At 42.4% G+C, this 16,734-nt stretch overlaps 1 protein-coding gene across 1 annotated transcript in view; it reads right to left on the bottom strand.

Moving 5' to 3' along the window:
- Positions 1 to 6,539: 6,539 nt before the first annotated feature.
- Positions 6,540 to 16,734, bottom strand: part of CPNE4 (copine 4) — a 606,100-nt gene continuing 595,905 nt past the window's right edge. The window contains exons 15-16 of the mRNA XM_060099960.1: positions 11,355 to 11,591; positions 6,540 to 6,674 (exon numbers count right to left, since the gene is read on the bottom strand). Coding sequence (XP_059955943.1) covers positions 6,540 to 6,674; positions 11,355 to 11,591 — 372 coding nt within the window. The remainder of the gene's footprint in view (positions 6,675 to 11,354; positions 11,592 to 16,734) is intronic.

Below are 16,734 nucleotides of genomic sequence, written 5' to 3'. Positions count from 1 at the left end.
GGGCATTCCTCAAGGAATGCAGTCCCAATGACATCTTGATTTCAGCCTTATGAGGCTGAGAGGACCCAGCTGAGTCTCCCTAGACTTCTGACTTCAGGGAACTGTGCAGTAATAAATGTGTGCTGTTTTAAGCCACGGAGCTTGTGGTAATTTATTACGGAGAAATAACAAAACAATAGACCTATTGTCAGGAGGTCTAGAGCAAGCAGTTCTCAAAGTGTGGTTTCCGAAGGTCCCTCAGACCCTTTCAGGAAGACTGTGAGGTGAAAACTTTTTTTTTACAATAACACTAAGATGTTATTTGCCTTTTCCACGTTGTCGACATTTGCACCAATAGTGCAAAAACATCAGTGGGGAAAATTGTTTGTGTCTTGGCTCATGTCAAGGTGGCATCACTTTACCAGTGGTCATTCTATTTTCACCAGCACAACCTTGCAGGAAAGAACATGCAGTTTCACTTAAAGATGGTCTTAAGGAGAGAAAAATTATTAGTTTTATTAAATCTCAACGCTTGAGCCCATGTCTTTTTCATACGCTGGGTGATCAAATCAAAGCACCAGAAAGCCCTTCTACCTCGAAGAAAAGCCCGTGTTCCCTTTCCCCTCATGGAACACCATTTTTACTCAACAAAAGGCTGATACAGAAATTGGAGTTATTCACACATGGGTATTTGGGAGATATTTTCTTGAAAATGAATGAAGTGAGCCTGCCACTTCAAGAAAAACAACTGACAGTACATGTTTCCAATGATAGCATTTGAGCTTTCTAGCAAAGAATAGAATTTTGGAAAACATGAGTCTGCCACTGGAATTTGACAGATTCTCAATACTTAGACTGTCTGATGAGATCAGCTGTGATATTATACAGCAGAAGAATATGATTTTATTTATGCTGTAAACTGTGGAAGTATTTGGAACATGTGAATAACTGAGTGGGTCATCATTTTCTGAATGACCAATGCATGATGTTGCAGAATCATGCATGGGTAAAGGAACTATGGAAAATGCCAGGAAGCATTTATTGATATGCTTCCATATTCCAAATTGCAACTAACCTTCAAGAAACTACCATTGGTTGAATTTTGTCGTGGTAAAAAGAAGAATTAGCACAATTATCTTAAAAATATTCCTCCCCTTACCAATTACATAGCCACGTAAGACTAGATTTTCTTCATTGTACTTCAACCAAGACACCATTTCACAACAGGTTGAATGCAGAAGCAGATATAAGAATCCAGCTGGCTTTTGTTAAGCAAGGCACAATGCAGCTTGTCTCACTGACTGTTTTATGGTTTTGAAAATATAGGTTTTTCTAAAAATATTCTTATGTTAATATGTAATTTGACATAAATGAATTAATAAATATATTATAGCTTCAGTTTCAATTTAAAATACAGCAAATATCAATAGATGTAAACCACAGAAATAATATCTCTTTGGGGTCCTCAGGAATTATCTACTGAGGTCTGTTGGAGGGCAGGCCACACATGCATATAACTTAGTGGTTCTGAATTTGCACTCCAGCACCAACGGGAACCCAGAAGTATTTTTCATTTGATGCAGGCACTTTAGGCCTTTTAGTGTTTAAAACGATTGTTGAATTTTGAATGAGTTTTTTCTATTTACAAACTGGCAGGTTTTATGTGAAATATCATATTTTTCAATGGTCTTGAAAAACTGAACGGCCTGGCTGCACTGGGGCCATGGTCCTGCCTGACCCCTGGAGCTGGGCGGAGCAGCCCTCCTCTGCACACTTGCCTTCCAGTTTTCCTCCATCCTCACCACACCCCTTACTTTACATCCCTCCCTTTAAACCTGTTCCTCCTCAGTTGTTCATATGGTGTCTCGGCTCCTGGAAGCATCTGTGTTTGAAATGCCTCATCTACATGATCTCCTTGGTAGCAAGAAGCTGGGAAGACCTGGGTGTGTCTCGAGACTCTTCCGCTGCTCCCAGCGGGATACTATACATCACGAGATGCCAAAAGCCCACGAAAAGAAGATGAGATCACCAGATGTGACAGAGACTTCTGAAACGGAGGCAAAGGCCATATTTTAAGGCTCATTCTCTCAAATATCTTAATAATCTGCTGCTGAATATGGCAAGTAGATGGGTAAGGTGCCAGGAGGGTAGCTGAAATGGGAATAAAACGAGTTTGTGCTCAAGAGCTAGAGTATCTGGTTCAAATCCTGGCTATGTCTTTTAATAGCTGTATGACCTTGGGTTAGTCACCCAAACTCTGTGTGTTTAAGTTCCTTATCTGCAAAATGAGACTCATAATACTATCTAACTTCTGGGGCTGTTGGGAGAATTAAATGAGGTAGCCTGTGACAAGCATTTAGAACAGTGGCTGGTACAATGACTGTTAGTTATTATTTTTATTATTCTTTTGAGCTGGACTCTGTCCTTAGCACCCTATCATCCAGACCCCAGGCATCCTGGCATGAATGTAGTGGATCCCAACAGATATTTGAGAATGACATGGTGTCTCATTTTGATTGACAGCTACAGCCATTCAATCCACACCTGTTAAATCTACAATCGATTTGGCAGGAGACCTAAATAGACATTTCTCCAAGGAAGACACGCAGATCGCCAACAGGCACATGAAAAAATGTACAACATCACTAATCATTAGAGAAATGCAAATCAAAACTACAATGAGGTATCACCTCACTCTGGTCAGAATGGCCATCACCAAAAAGTCTACAAACAATAAATGCTGGAGAGGGTGTGGAGAAAAGACGAACCCTCCTACACTGTTGGTGGGAATGGAAATTGGTGCAGCCACTATGGAGAACAGTGTGGAGGTTCCTCAATAAACTAAAAACAGAATTACCATATGATCCAACAATCCCACTCCTGGGCATATATCCAGAGAAAACCATTAAAACCATTAAAAGATACATACACACGAATTTCATTGCAGCACTATTTACGATAGCCAACTCATGGAAGCAACCTAAGTGTCCATCAACAGACGAATGCATAAAGAAGATGTGGTGCATATATACACAATGGAATATTACTCAGCCATAGAAAGGAATGAAATAATGCCATTTGCAGCAACATGGATGCACCTAGAGATTATCATACTAAGTAAAGTAAGCCAGACAAAGAGAAATATCATATGATATCGCTTATATGTGGGGTCTAAAATATGATACAAATGAACTTATTTACATAACACAAATAGACTCACAGACATAGAAAGAAAATTTCTGGTCACCAAAGGGGAAAGGGGGGCATGGAGGGATAAATTAGGAGGTTGGGATTAGCAGATACACACTATTATATATAAAATAACCATGTTCTTGGATTGGAAGAATCAACATTGTGAAAATGACTCTACTACCCAAAGCAATCTACAGATTCAATGCAATCCCTATCAAACTACCACTGGCATTTTTCACAGAACTAGAACAAAAAATTTCACAATTTGTATGGAAACACAGAAGACCCCGAATAGCCAAAGCAATCTTGAGAATGAAAAATGGAGCTGGAGGAATCAGGTTCCCTGACTTCAGACTATACTACAAAGCTACAGTAATCAAGACAGTATGGTACTGGCACAAAGACAGAAACATAGATCAATGGAACAGGATAGAAAGCCCAGAGATAAACCCATGCACATATGGTCACCTTATCTTTGATAAAGGAGGCAGGAATGTACAGTGGAGAAAGAACAGCCTCTTCAATAAGTGGTGCTGGGAAAACTGGAGAGGGACATGTAAAAGTATGAGATTAGAACACCCCCTAAAACCATACAAAAAATAAGCTCAAAATGGATTAAAGACCTAAATGTAAGGCCAGAAACTATCAAACTCTTAGAGGAAAACATAGGCAGAACACTCTATGACATAAATCACAGCAAGATCCTTTTTGACCCACCTCCTAGAGAAATGGAAATAAAAACAAAAATAAACAAATGGGACCTAATGAAACTTAAAAGCTTTTGCACAGCAAAGGAAACCACAAACAACACCAAAAGACAACCCTCAGAATGGGAGAAAATATTTGCAAATGAAGCAACTGACAAAGGATTAATCTCCAAAATTTACAAGCAGCTCATGCAGCTCAATAACAAAAAAACAAACAACCCAATCCAAAAATGGGCAGAAGACCTAAATAGACATTTCTCCAAAGAAGATAAACAGATTGCCAACAAACACATGAAAGAATGCTCAACATCTTTACTCATTAGAGAAATGCAAATCAAAACTACAATGAGATATCATCTCACACCAGTCAGAATGGCCATCATCAAAAATTCTAGAAACAATAAATGCTGGAGAGGGTGTGGAGAAAAGGGAACCCTCTTGCACTGCTGGTGGGAATGTGAATTGGTACAGCCACTATGGAGAACAGTATGGAGGTTCCTTAAAAAACTACAAATAGAACTACCATATGACCACTACTGGGCATATACTCTGAGAAAACCATAATTGAAAAAGAGTCATGTACCAAAATGTTCATTGCAGCTCTATTTACAATAGCCAGGACATGGAAGCAACCTAAGTGTCCATCATCGGATGAATGGATAAAGAAGATGTGGCACATATATACAATGGAATATTACTCAGCCATCAAAAGAAATGAAATTGAGTTATTTGTAGTGAGGTGGATGGACCTAGAGTCTGTCATACAGAGTGAAGTAAGTCAGAAAGAGAAAGACAAATACCGTATGCTAACACATATATATGGAATCTAAGGGAAAAAAATGTCATGAAGAACCTAGGGGTAAGATGGGAATAAAGACACAGACCTACTAGAGAATGGACTTGAAGATATGGGGAGGGGGAAGGGTAAGCTGTGACAAAGTGAGAGAGTGGCATGGACATATATACACTACCAAATGCAAAATAGCTAGTGGGAAGCAGCCACATAGCACAGGGATATCAGCTCGGTGCTTTGTGACCACCTAGAGGGGTGGGATAGAGAGGATGGGAAGGAGGGAGATGCAAGAGGAAAGAGATATGGGAACATATGTATATGTATAACTGAGTCCCTTTGTTATAAAACAGAAACTAACATACCATTGTAAAGCAATTATACTCCAATAAATATGTAAAAAAATAAAATAAAAAAATAAAATAGATAAACAACAAGTACCTACTGTACAGCACAGGGGACCATATTCAATTTCCTGTAATAAACCATAATGGAAAAGAACATGAAAAAGGATATGTGTGTGTGTGTATATATATATATATATATATATATATATATATATACATACATATAGCTCAAACACTTTGTTGTACACCTAATAGTACAACATTGTAAATCAACTATACTTCAATAAAAATGTAAAAAAAAAATCTACAGTGGATTTGATGTTGATCATGAAGCCCATTAAGAAGTCCATTCATTCATTCTTTCATGCATTCACTCATTTGAGTAGTATTCCATTTATCCATTAACTATCTATCTATTGAATAGTTATCTATTCATTACACATATTGCTTACTATGGCCCTGGCACATAGACATTGAAGCTCATGTCCTTGTTTGGGGTTAGAAAAAAACACCAGCTATTTCTGGTGAACAGGGTCTAAGTATTTTAATTCCTTGTCTGTTAAAAACCATGATCCACATGTTTCTATGGGACTGTGAAAGAGCTATTCCTAACCTGAGGCCAAGTCACTTACATGAACACTGTTCAGAAATTGCCTTGAAAAGAGAAATAAGACTCTAAGTCTTAGAAAAAATCCCATTAAATACCAAATTTATTCATAAAATACATGGTTATTTGCTGTGGACAAGTTTCCACTGTCATGGGTCTATTGAAGACTCTTTGTGGTCATTCCTAGGGAGTGACATAAACATGGGACCTGAAGTGGCATCATCTGGGACTCAGAGCTGTCGGATCTTGGGCCCATGCAGACCTATTGCATCACAGTAAAAATTTAAACAAGATTCTCTAGTGATTTGTATACACAGGGAAGTCTGAGAGGTGTTGGATTGGGTGCCCCAGACCCGCTTCAGGAAGACCACCTCTAGGTGGCTAAGTCCCTTTTTCAGTGGAGGGACCATTCTCAGCAGGGAGGAATTATGGATGACAACTGCAAAAACAGCATGTTTTTTTTTTTTTATTTTAAACATGCAAAATACAGTCCATGCATCTGCCATTTTAAAAAGTCTCTCATCCTGTAGCAGATAAAACCAAATATGTTTTGGCTATCAACATTCAAGAAATGTTTCAAAATGCTTTACAGTGTAAAGATAATAAGAAATTTAGCAAAATTTCAACAAACCTGTATAAAAAACAGATACAGATAACATTTTATATCAAGGCAACATGCTGTAATGTAAAGAGTAAGTTATAATTATCTGTGTTTCTTTGTAAAAAGTCTTTAACAATACAAGGGCTTAGCAGATCCAGGCCTCAGGGCTACACATGCAAAAAAAATTGTTAGTTAAAAATCACCAAAACGTGCTATTTTTAAAGGTGTACCTTTGTGTCTTTTTAGGTACAGGATAATAGAAGTATTAAGTATCAGCAGGAATAGTATTTGAGGACTCTGTAAAAGTGTGTAGACTTCATGGAGCCAGTGTCCGGGAAGAGTCATACATTTCTGATGAACATTTTGGCTTAATCCCTTTGCCATTGTAATAGTCCACGACTTGGTTTGGGACTTCAGCCAACACACTCTTTGCCAGGGCAGCTGGAGATGCCTACAGGGAAGAAGAAATCACAGTGACTTTGGCCAAGGGAATCTGACCCAAATCAGCCCAAAAGACTTGAGTCCTGCTCTAAGCAGCTGGTCCCATTCATTCATTCATTCATTCATTCATTCATTCATTCATTCATCATTCATTCTGTACTTGTCAGCGTCTACTCCAAGCAAGAGTTGTCAGATTGTTGGAAAATGAACCTTTAATTTCATAATTACATTTTTTCATGTCTGTCTCAAAATATAAAACTATTCACACCTGAGGATGGGTGAACACTGGATGGCAGAGAGAATTGCCTTGCAGTTTTGTGTCTGATTTACATTCAAATCCATACACCTATTTATGTTCCAGGTACTATGCTAGCGTTTATAGGGTCTATGATTCTTGCCATTAGGAAGTTACAGTCATGTGAGGGGAGCCTGGTGGGGCCAAAATTAACCCTCCTATGAGGCAGAACATGATACATCCCACAGACCAGCAGATCTCATCAATGGGAGCTTGTTAAAAATGTAAAATCTTAGACCTATCCCAGAGCTAATGAATCAGAATCTGTATTTTAACTTGATGCCTAGGTGATTCCTGTGCATATTGAAATTTGAGAAACACTGCTTTAGGGAGTCACAGACACTGTGTGACCAGAGCACAAAAAACCAAGACTAAGCCATCTTGGAGGAAATCACAGCAGGCTTCCAAGAAGAGATGGCATTTACATTGGGCATATTTTAAAACAGGGAGAAGGAGAGGATTGGCATTTGATCATTCTAGGGACAGTGATTCATCTGATGGGGCTCTAAAGGAAGTGCGTGTGTGTGTGTGTGTGTGTGTGTGTGTGTGTGTGTGTGTTGGGGATGCAGGATTGGTGGGGCATTCAGTTGGAAAATGAGCTTGTGGCCAGGTGACGGAGAGTCTTGAATACTGTGCTAATTTATGTAGCCTTTCTTGTATCAGCATTATGGACTCACTGCGGGCCTTGGGGCAGAGGAAGGTAGAGGTTGATATTCTGCATGGACTCTGGACTCATGCAGAGCTGGGCCTGACCTCTGACCCTGGCACTCACTACTAACTCCCCAGCCACTGGGCAAGTAAGATTGCCTGAACCTCATTGTTAGCAATTACTGAAGAGGTTGAAAATTTGAAGCAGAGAGAAATGTTTGAGGTCCCTCTGGAGAAGTCCTGAAGGAAAGGGGGATGGTCTACATGCCAGATGACCAGGTTTCTAACTCTTTCTTTCCTATGTGGCTTGTCACTCAGCCATTCAACTTTGCTAAGCCCCGATATTCTGAGACAAGAAAGGAAAGAACAGGAATTCATTCTATCTCAGAGTTTTTTGGAGGCTCAAAATGTAAGAGACACGTACCTTAAAAACAATCTGAAAACACTGTGAGGAGTGTTTCTAAAGCGACTGCTCACATTTTGAAGGTGCCATAGTATGTTGGACATTGGTATCCATGAATGCTCTTTTAATTTATAAATAACTGCTCAGGGTCATGTGTTAGATCACGGTCCACTTTTACACTGGGGAAGACACAATAGTCATTTCCTCCCTTTTCTCTCTGGTCATTGCTCACACAAAGTTTAGAAAGATAAAGACTTGACTTCCCAGTCTCCCTGGCATCTAGGGATGGCCATGTGATCCAATTTCATTGTACGAGACCCAAGTGGGAGTTTCCTGAGGGGTGTTTCTTGGAGCTCTTTAACGGACATCACTGGCTCTGTTTCTCTTTCTTCTTCTTTTTTTTCCTTTAACTAGAATATGATTCCTAGGGCTATGGCAACCATTTTATCATTGTGAGGGAATAACAAAAAGAATCTCTAAGTGCTGGTCCTGACACTATTGAATCATTGAAAAAACTAATGTCAGCAGCCACCAGCCCCTAACATCTAGCTACACGAGAAAAGTATATTTGTACTTATATAATCCAAGGTTTCTCAATTTTGGCACTATTGCTATTTTGATATATTGGATATATTTGATAATTCTTTGTGTGGGGACTGCCCTCTGCATCATAGGATGCTTACTAGCATCCCTGGCCTTTACCCACTGGATGCAAGTAGCCATCAAAAATGTCTCTAGGGCTTCCCTGGTGGTGCAGTGGTTGAGAGTCTGCCTGCCAATGCAGGGGACATGGGTTCGAGCCCTGGTCTGGGAGGATCCCACATGCCGTGGAGCGGCTGGGCCCGTGCTGAGCCTGCACGTCTGGAGCCTGTGCTCCGCAATGGGAGAGGCCGCGACAGTGAGAGGCCTGTGCACCGTGATGAAGAGTGGCCCCCACTTGCCACAACTAGAGAAAGCCCTCGCACAGAAACGAAGACCCAACACAGCTAAAAATAAATTAATTAATTAAAAAAAATGTCTCTAGACATTGCCAAATGTCCCCTGGGGAGAAAAATCATCCTTGGTTAAGAACCACTCATGTAATCCACTGTGAGATGGATTTGCTGTTATTCGAAGACAAAAATATTCCTGAACAGTATGTCAAGCAGAACTTGCTCGGATGATAAAAGTATTCTGTATTTACACTGTCCAATGTGGTAGTCACCAGACACTTGCTGTCACTGAGCCCTTGCAATGTGGTTAGTGTGACAAAAAACTGATTTTTAAATTTAATTTTAATGAATTTAAATTTAAATAACAACATGTGGCTCTTTGTTACTGTGTTGGACAGCACAGTTCCCAATGATGCTCCCGCCCTTTGCATATCTGTGCTGGTGGTTCTGGGGAGCAGAGAGGGCCTGGAGTTCCATTAACTTGGAATAAGGCAGAAAAAATATGAAAGTAGCTGGCAAGAACAGTAATAAAAGTCACATTTATTAACTACCTACATGCCCCAGGCGCTGTGCTGAGCGTTATATAAGCCCCACCTCTAATCTTCCAATGTGTGTGTTATTTGCCCCGTTTTACAGATGAAAGTCTGTGACACAGAGAGGTTAAGTAACTTGCCCCAAGCCACACAGTTCAGAGCCTCTGCCTTGTCCGAAGCTCTGAGTTACCATGCAGAGCAGAAAAAGAGAGGCGATTCCTGGGTTCCTGGCTGTATGAAATGATATCAGTGCCTCACCTTGAGTTTTGTTTATGGTTTATTGAATTCAGAATAGATTAGTTTGGAGAATGAAACGGTTCTCAGTATCTAATTTGAGGTTCAGGAAGCTGAGGTGGGTGCTAAACCACAGGGAGCCGGGAGCCTAGAGCAGAGGGGCAGTGAGTGCGCCCCCTTCCTCGCCCTCATCAGGCACTTCTTTGTTGCGGGTGCCCCTCACCTCCCTGCCCACACCCCAAGGTCTGTCCTCCTCATGTCCCAGCTCCAGCCGCTTCTCTGAAGTTTTGTAGCCACAGGGTGGCCTACCTCAATCGCCCACAGATCGCTTGGTGTGAGAGTTTTCTGCGGACACCTGTGTCCCAACCGGGCAGTTCTCCAGTAAATTCCTGGAGGCTGGGCCCCATGGCTCCTCCTCTCACTGTGGTGCAAGTGCTAGTACACAGCAGGCACTCTGTGGGTGTGTGAGGGAGAGCAGGGGCTGGGTGGAGGCTGCAACAGTGCATGGCCCCATGGCATGTGTGTGTGTGTGTGTGTGTGTAGGGGGCGGGGAGAGGGTGGTTTGGAGAAGCTCTTGGACCCCTCTTCACTCAGGCAATGCTGTGGGTGGTGGTCAGTCCTGTGGTACTTCTGTCCAGCTGACAAGACGGGGCGCGACATCACAGTCTGGAAGAACACCCTCCCCCCACCTTGGGCACCATGTGAGCAAGTGGTTTCACTGATGAACACAACTGTGGGTGATTCAGCTCCAGAGCACCCCAACTTGAAGAGGATGCCCCACCTTGCTGTCCTGTGCAGACAACTTGGGGGCTTGGAAACCTCTCCTTGGGCAAGTTGAAGATGGGTTATGGTAGCAGAGTTGCCTGCTGTGCGTCACCCAGGCTCACTGCCCACACACTTGTGGGAGCTTTCACTGGGGCATGGAATGAAAGAATACAGGGGGCTGTCTGTGACACAGTGGGGGAGGCTCTGCAGGGCTCTTCAGGGCCACCGCCATCCCAGAGGGAAACTTTGTATGAATCAGAAAAGATTTTTTTTTTTAAACCCTGTGGGTCATGAACCAGTTTTGCTTCTGCCTTAGCAAACTTATTCCAGCATTTTCTCCTACTGACCACAAACAACTGTTTAATATCATCCTTTAAACTAACTTTGTTATCTTGCTGGTTCCCTCATTAATGAATTGAATAAATCTTTGATGCTACTTACTGTACATTTATACAGGATTTAAGTTCCTATAATTTTGAAAATATACTTTGCCAAGGCAAACACAGACCTCTGCCAGGGCTCATGGCTTGACAAGGAGAACGAAGGACGAATTTCAGCTCCTCTTTGCTACTTCAGCCAGGCAACCTTGAGCAGGGAACAACCTGCCCAACTGTACATGGCAGTCCTGGGTACACTGGAGACCCTAAATTCTGTGGATGAGGCCAAGCTCCAGTGAAATGTTGGCTACATAGTTAGCATGACTCCTCATCAATGACTCAGGTTATACTTCTTTCTCCAGCAAGTCAAGCTCTACATGTCCTGGGTGGGAGTCGGCCTGGCCCAGGCAGGGACAGCTGGCATTGCTTCACTATGAACACTGGTGGAAAAATGGGGGGGGGGGCTTCTGCTCTCCCAGGGGAAGCCCTCGAGATATACGTACGTGTTTGAAATTCCTGAAGGGCACGAACTGGACGATGTCGCGAAGGACGGGCTCTCCCTTGGGCGACCTCAGAATCCCGTCGTCGCCGTCCAGCATCTGCATGTCACTGAAGTCTGCGTTGCCCACTCCCACGATGATGACCGACATGGGGAGGTGGGAGGCATGGACAATGGCCTCCCTCGTGTCGGCCATGTCTGTGATGACCCCGTCAGTCAGGATCAGCAGGATGAAGTATTGCTGCCATCGGTGGGATACCAGGAGACGATGGGGATGGAGAGGTGGGAGAGACAAGGACAAAGCCAGTTACACACTCCGGCAGCTCCAGTGCATAATGACCACAGCAAGTGACAACTGACTTTTCCTGAGTGCCCGTGTTGACAACCCTCAACACTGAAGACTTAGGATGAATGGAGCTTAAATGCAGGCACAGTAATTGCAGGTTAATTCTAATAATCACCTTAGTGATGGTTACAAGGCACAGGGTGTAGACAGAGCAGCAGAAGAGTCAGGGGGGCTGGCTTCGAAGGCTCTTGCTCTAAGATGCTGGGCATTTTTTTTTTTTTTTTTTTTTTTTTTTTTTTTTGCGGTACATGGGCCTCTCACTGCTGTGGCCTCTCCCGTTGCGGAGCACAGGTTCCGGACGCGCAGGCTCAGAGGCCATGGCTCACGGGCCCAGCCGCTCCGCAGCATGTGGGATCTTCCCGGACTGGGACACGAACCCGTGTCCCCTGCATCGGCAGGTGGACTCTCAACCACTGCGCCATCAGGGAAGCCCAAAGATGCTGGGAATTTTCCCTTAACACTTCTGGGTCTCAGCCTCTTCATCTCTCAAATGAGGGGTGGGGCTAGATCATTCGTAGGGTCCTCTTCAGCTTGGAGATTTGCAAGAGTCTAAAGAAGAGCTGCCTAATATTTACAATAGCCACTAGCTCCATGTAACTATGGTGCCCTTGAAATGTGGCGAAAGCAATGGAGAAACAGAATTTTTCATTTTATTTCATTTGAATGAATTTAAATTTAACTTTAAAAAGTGGATACCCGATTGAGTTATTGGAAATCTTTTAAGTACGTTTGGAGCAACTATAAATATGTGAATCCACTTTCTCAATTATCAATTTATAAAACCTATATAAGGATCAAGTATTTTCTATGGTAGTTTAGCATCCAAATTGAGATGATGTGAGTATAAAATACACACTGGATTTTGAAGACTTAGTACAAAAAAAAAGAATGTATAATACTTTATTAGTAATTTTTTATTTGGAATACCTCTTAAGATGATAATGTTTTAGTTATACTGGGTTAAATAAAATGTATTATTAACATTAATTTCCCTGCTTCTATTCACCTTTTAAAATGTGGTTACTGGAGAATTTAAAATCTCTGCATGCCTCCCACTGTATTTCTAGTGGATGGCGCTGCACTAAAGCCCTGCTAGAAAAGGCAAGGGTCACAGTCTCTCCCTCTGAAGGCTGTGTGCCCTGGACTAGTGAGTGGCCTGCAGGTGGCTGCCCTTCTCCAAGGATGTGGGCAGAAGACTCTTCCTGCTCTAAGTCCTGGTTGGACAGGCTGGTGGGTGACTCATCTGAGCTGGAGATTGGAGAGAAGGCTCCATGCTCATCAGCACAGGAAGGGCTTGGGAAGGGCTACGGGGTCTGGAGAGGGAAGGCCCAGTGGAGGACATCACTGTCCTTAGTCGTTAGAGGCATCATGACAGCCTCTCAGGTGAGAGGGGAGGGAAGGAGGTCACTGAGATGCTGCTTATGCCAAACCCAAAAGAATTTCTAATGTAATCTTTGCAATATGTTCTACATCTACAGGGAATAAATGTGGGATGATGAAACCATTCCAAGTTGCCACATTTCAAAGGAGAAATGCTAGGTAGAATAATCACATGTTGAAAACATCTGGTTTTGAGAATCACACTTAGAAAGCTGCATATAGGCTGGCAGTGCTAAAGAGTTCCCATTTTTCTCTGTGAGTTTGAAAAAAATGTTTTTAAACAAAACAACTCAGTCAAACATACAATTAGAGAGAAGAGAAATTCACACTATGATGAAGACAGTCACATGTCCTGAATGCTTTCCATACAGTTTAATATAAAGATTAATTCTGGGGCTTCCCTGGTGGCGCAGTGGTTAAGAATTTGCCTGCCAATGCAGGGGACACAGGTTTGAGCCCTGGCCCGGGAAGATCCCACATGCCGTGGAGCAACTAAGCCCGTGCACCACAACTACTGAGCTTGAGCTCTAGAGCCCACAAGCCACAACTACTGAGCCCACATGCCACAACTACTGAAGCCTATGTGCCTAAAGCCTGTGCTCTGCAACAAGAGAAGCCACGACAACAAGAAGCCTGTGCACCTCAACGAAGAGTAGCCCCCACTCACCGCAACTAGAGAAAGCCCGTGCACAGCAACAAAGACCCAATGCAGACAAAAATAAATAAATAAATAAACAAACATATATATACATATATATATATATATATATAAGACTAATTCTGTTCCATGTCCACTAACTACCCAACCCTAGTTCTAGTTGATCAATTTTCAAATTCATTCAAGTTGTCAATTTTCACCCATACCTATGCTTTTTAAGTCTTATACATTCACAGAGAAGGTGACCTGGGAGTTTGAAGGAAGGTTTCAGTTGGGTGAAGTGATGGAGGAGCTAGGGAGTTGCAAGGAGAAGGCAACTTGGAGAAGGCAGAAGGAGGCAGCTTGGTGGCCTGGGGATGGAGGGAAGCAGTGTAGGAAACCAGAAATGACTCCTCCCAGGGTGTGCCTTGGAGGCCATGGCAGATGCCACACCTTGGAGACTCATCCTGATTCCTGAGCAGGTGGGCTCATGAGTGAATCACCCTTCTGTGCTCTCATCGTCCACTCCCCACCCTCCCCTAACTCCTGTCTGATCCAATCCTCATGGTCCAGGGCACGGATCTCCCCTACCTGCCCCCTACAATACCCCAGGAGCAAACAACCTGACAGTCACACGACCACATCAAGAAAGTTTAGAGTTGTTGTGGTCTAGAGTGGGCGTTGGCAAAATATTTTCTGTAAAGGGGCTATAATAAATACTTTAGGCTCTGCAGGCCATAATGATGTCTGTGGCAATGACAAAACTCTGCCTGTTAGAATGAAAACAGCCATAGGCAGTGCTTGATAGGAATGTGCATGGCTGTGTTCGGATAAAACTTTATTGATGGACACAAGTTTGAATGTCATATATATATATATATATATATATATATATATTTTTTTTTTTTTTTTTTTTTTGCGGTATGCGGGCCTCTCACTGCTGTGGCCTCTCCCGTTGCGGAGCACAGGCTCCGGACGCGCAGGCTCAGCGGCCATGGCCCACAGGCCCAGCCGCTCCACGGCATGTGGGATCTTCCCAGACTGGGGCACGAACCCGTGTCCCCTGCATTGGCAGGCGGACTCTCAACCACTGAGCCACCAGGGAAGCCCTGAATGTCATATAATTTTTGTGTGCTATGAAATATTATTCTCCTTTTGATTTTTTCCAACCATTTAAAAATGAAAAAGCCATTCTCACCTAGCAAGCCACTGAAAAACAGGTTGCAGAATGTGGCTGGCTTTTCATTTAGAGCAGGGGTTCTTAACCTAGGCTTGTGGACTGTTGAGTTGAAAGAATTCAGGCAGTCTGTGCAGCTGGGGTAAATTAAAGTTTTATTTTCACTAACCTCTATCTAAAACTTATCATTTTTTTCAATTCTAAACATAATCAACAAATAAAATTAGTTTTAACTGTACTTGTGACTGTGTCACTAATAGAAATCACAGAATACTTTCTTGTTATCTTACAGTGTTTGCAAATATCTCAATGTGTCATTTACATTCAACACTGCTTAGAAATTACAGAATTATTAGGCCAGCCACAAATGCTCATAATTTAATTTTATTACTATATTTATGATGCTTCTATGTCACATTTAAAGATATTTTGCTAACTGCATTTCAATATAACTGGTTTATTTTATAACATATATTTTATTTTGTGCATTTAAAGGTCCTTCTGAGGAGGGGTCCATGGGCTTCACCAGCTGCTAATGGTGTCCATGGAACAAAAATAGTTAAGAAGCTCTGGTCTGAAGAGACTGTCAAGGTTCTAGAACCTGATTCTTCCAGGTTTAATCTAGCTAAAAGTAATAGGCTTCAGACTGTTGGATCAAAACCCTGATGGAAATTTCCAATAAAGGTCGCAGTAACAGTTGCTTCCAAAGTCAGGCTAGGAAAGTGCTCATGGGTGAAATATTATAGTCTTTGAATGTACTTGAGGTCCTGCTTACATAAGGAGAGGACTTTTTTTTCTTTCTAGAAGAGTTCCACAAAACTGAGGAGAAAATCCTACAGCCACAGACTTCCTGGCACCACTTGCGTTCAAGGTTCAAGGTTAGGACCCTTAGCAATCAGTGATAACAAGGGGCCCTGGACCACACACTGTTCAAAAGATAATGGAAACTGCTGGGGGAAAGCATCAGTGTTCCTGGCCTATAGGAGTGAGTTTATTTGGGGAGATGTGGATTAGATGCTTCCGGTACTGTTTCCTGACCTGTCCTTTCAGAGCATACCCATCTGTCCCTGGAGGAGTGAGTAATAGCCAAAACCTCATGCTGGTTTGTATTAGTCCAGAACTCAGACCTGTGTCAGATTCTCTTTACTCCTATGAGTCCTGGTACCCCAGATGATTCAAATTGGGCTCCGGGGAGCCCTAGGGATGTCTTGGATGCTCTTGGGGATAAAGGGAGTCAAGGAGAATAGACAAGTTTGGACCCCATCCTTCAGCCCATATTTAGCAAAAATAGTCTGTTTTCTTAAAATCTATTTTATGTCTTTGGTTTCTGAGCAAGGTATTATTTGAAGTATTTGAACTTGAAGCCCTGGTGATGAAAAAAAAAAGGTTAAAAATAAAATGAAATACTGATCCTGTCCAACCCTATGCCTAAATCTTGCATCTGAGAGGATTCAGATTTGCTTCAAGGCCTCTGTGGGTTTGGCAAGATAGAGATGCTATTGACTTTTACAGATGTGGTCTTCACAGGGGTGTTGGGGAGCAAAGTTTGGGTGGTACAGGTGGAAGGGCCAATGGGAGGAGAGATGGAGGCAGTGAATATGGGCAGTTCTTTCAATGAATTTTGCTGTAAAAGAGAGTAAAATAAGGGACAGTACCTAAAGGGTAAAGTGGTGTTGAGAGAGAGTTTTGAACCTAAACAAGAGATATTGTAACATGCTTTATTTGCTAATAGGAATGAGTCTTCAGTAGAAAGGGAAAAATAGGTGATGAGGAGAGAAAGGGAATATAAGTATGAGGTCAGTGTCCCTAATAGTTGGGAGGTGTGTGCTGCAGTGCACAGAGCA

This window comes from Mesoplodon densirostris, chromosome 5, assembly GCF_025265405.1.
Source record: "Mesoplodon densirostris isolate mMesDen1 chromosome 5, mMesDen1 primary haplotype, whole genome shotgun sequence".
NCBI lineage: Eukaryota > Metazoa > Chordata > Mammalia > Artiodactyla > Ziphiidae > Mesoplodon > Mesoplodon densirostris.
The sequence above is the reverse complement of the archived record's forward strand: the minus strand, read 5'-3'. Positions and strand labels throughout refer to the sequence as shown.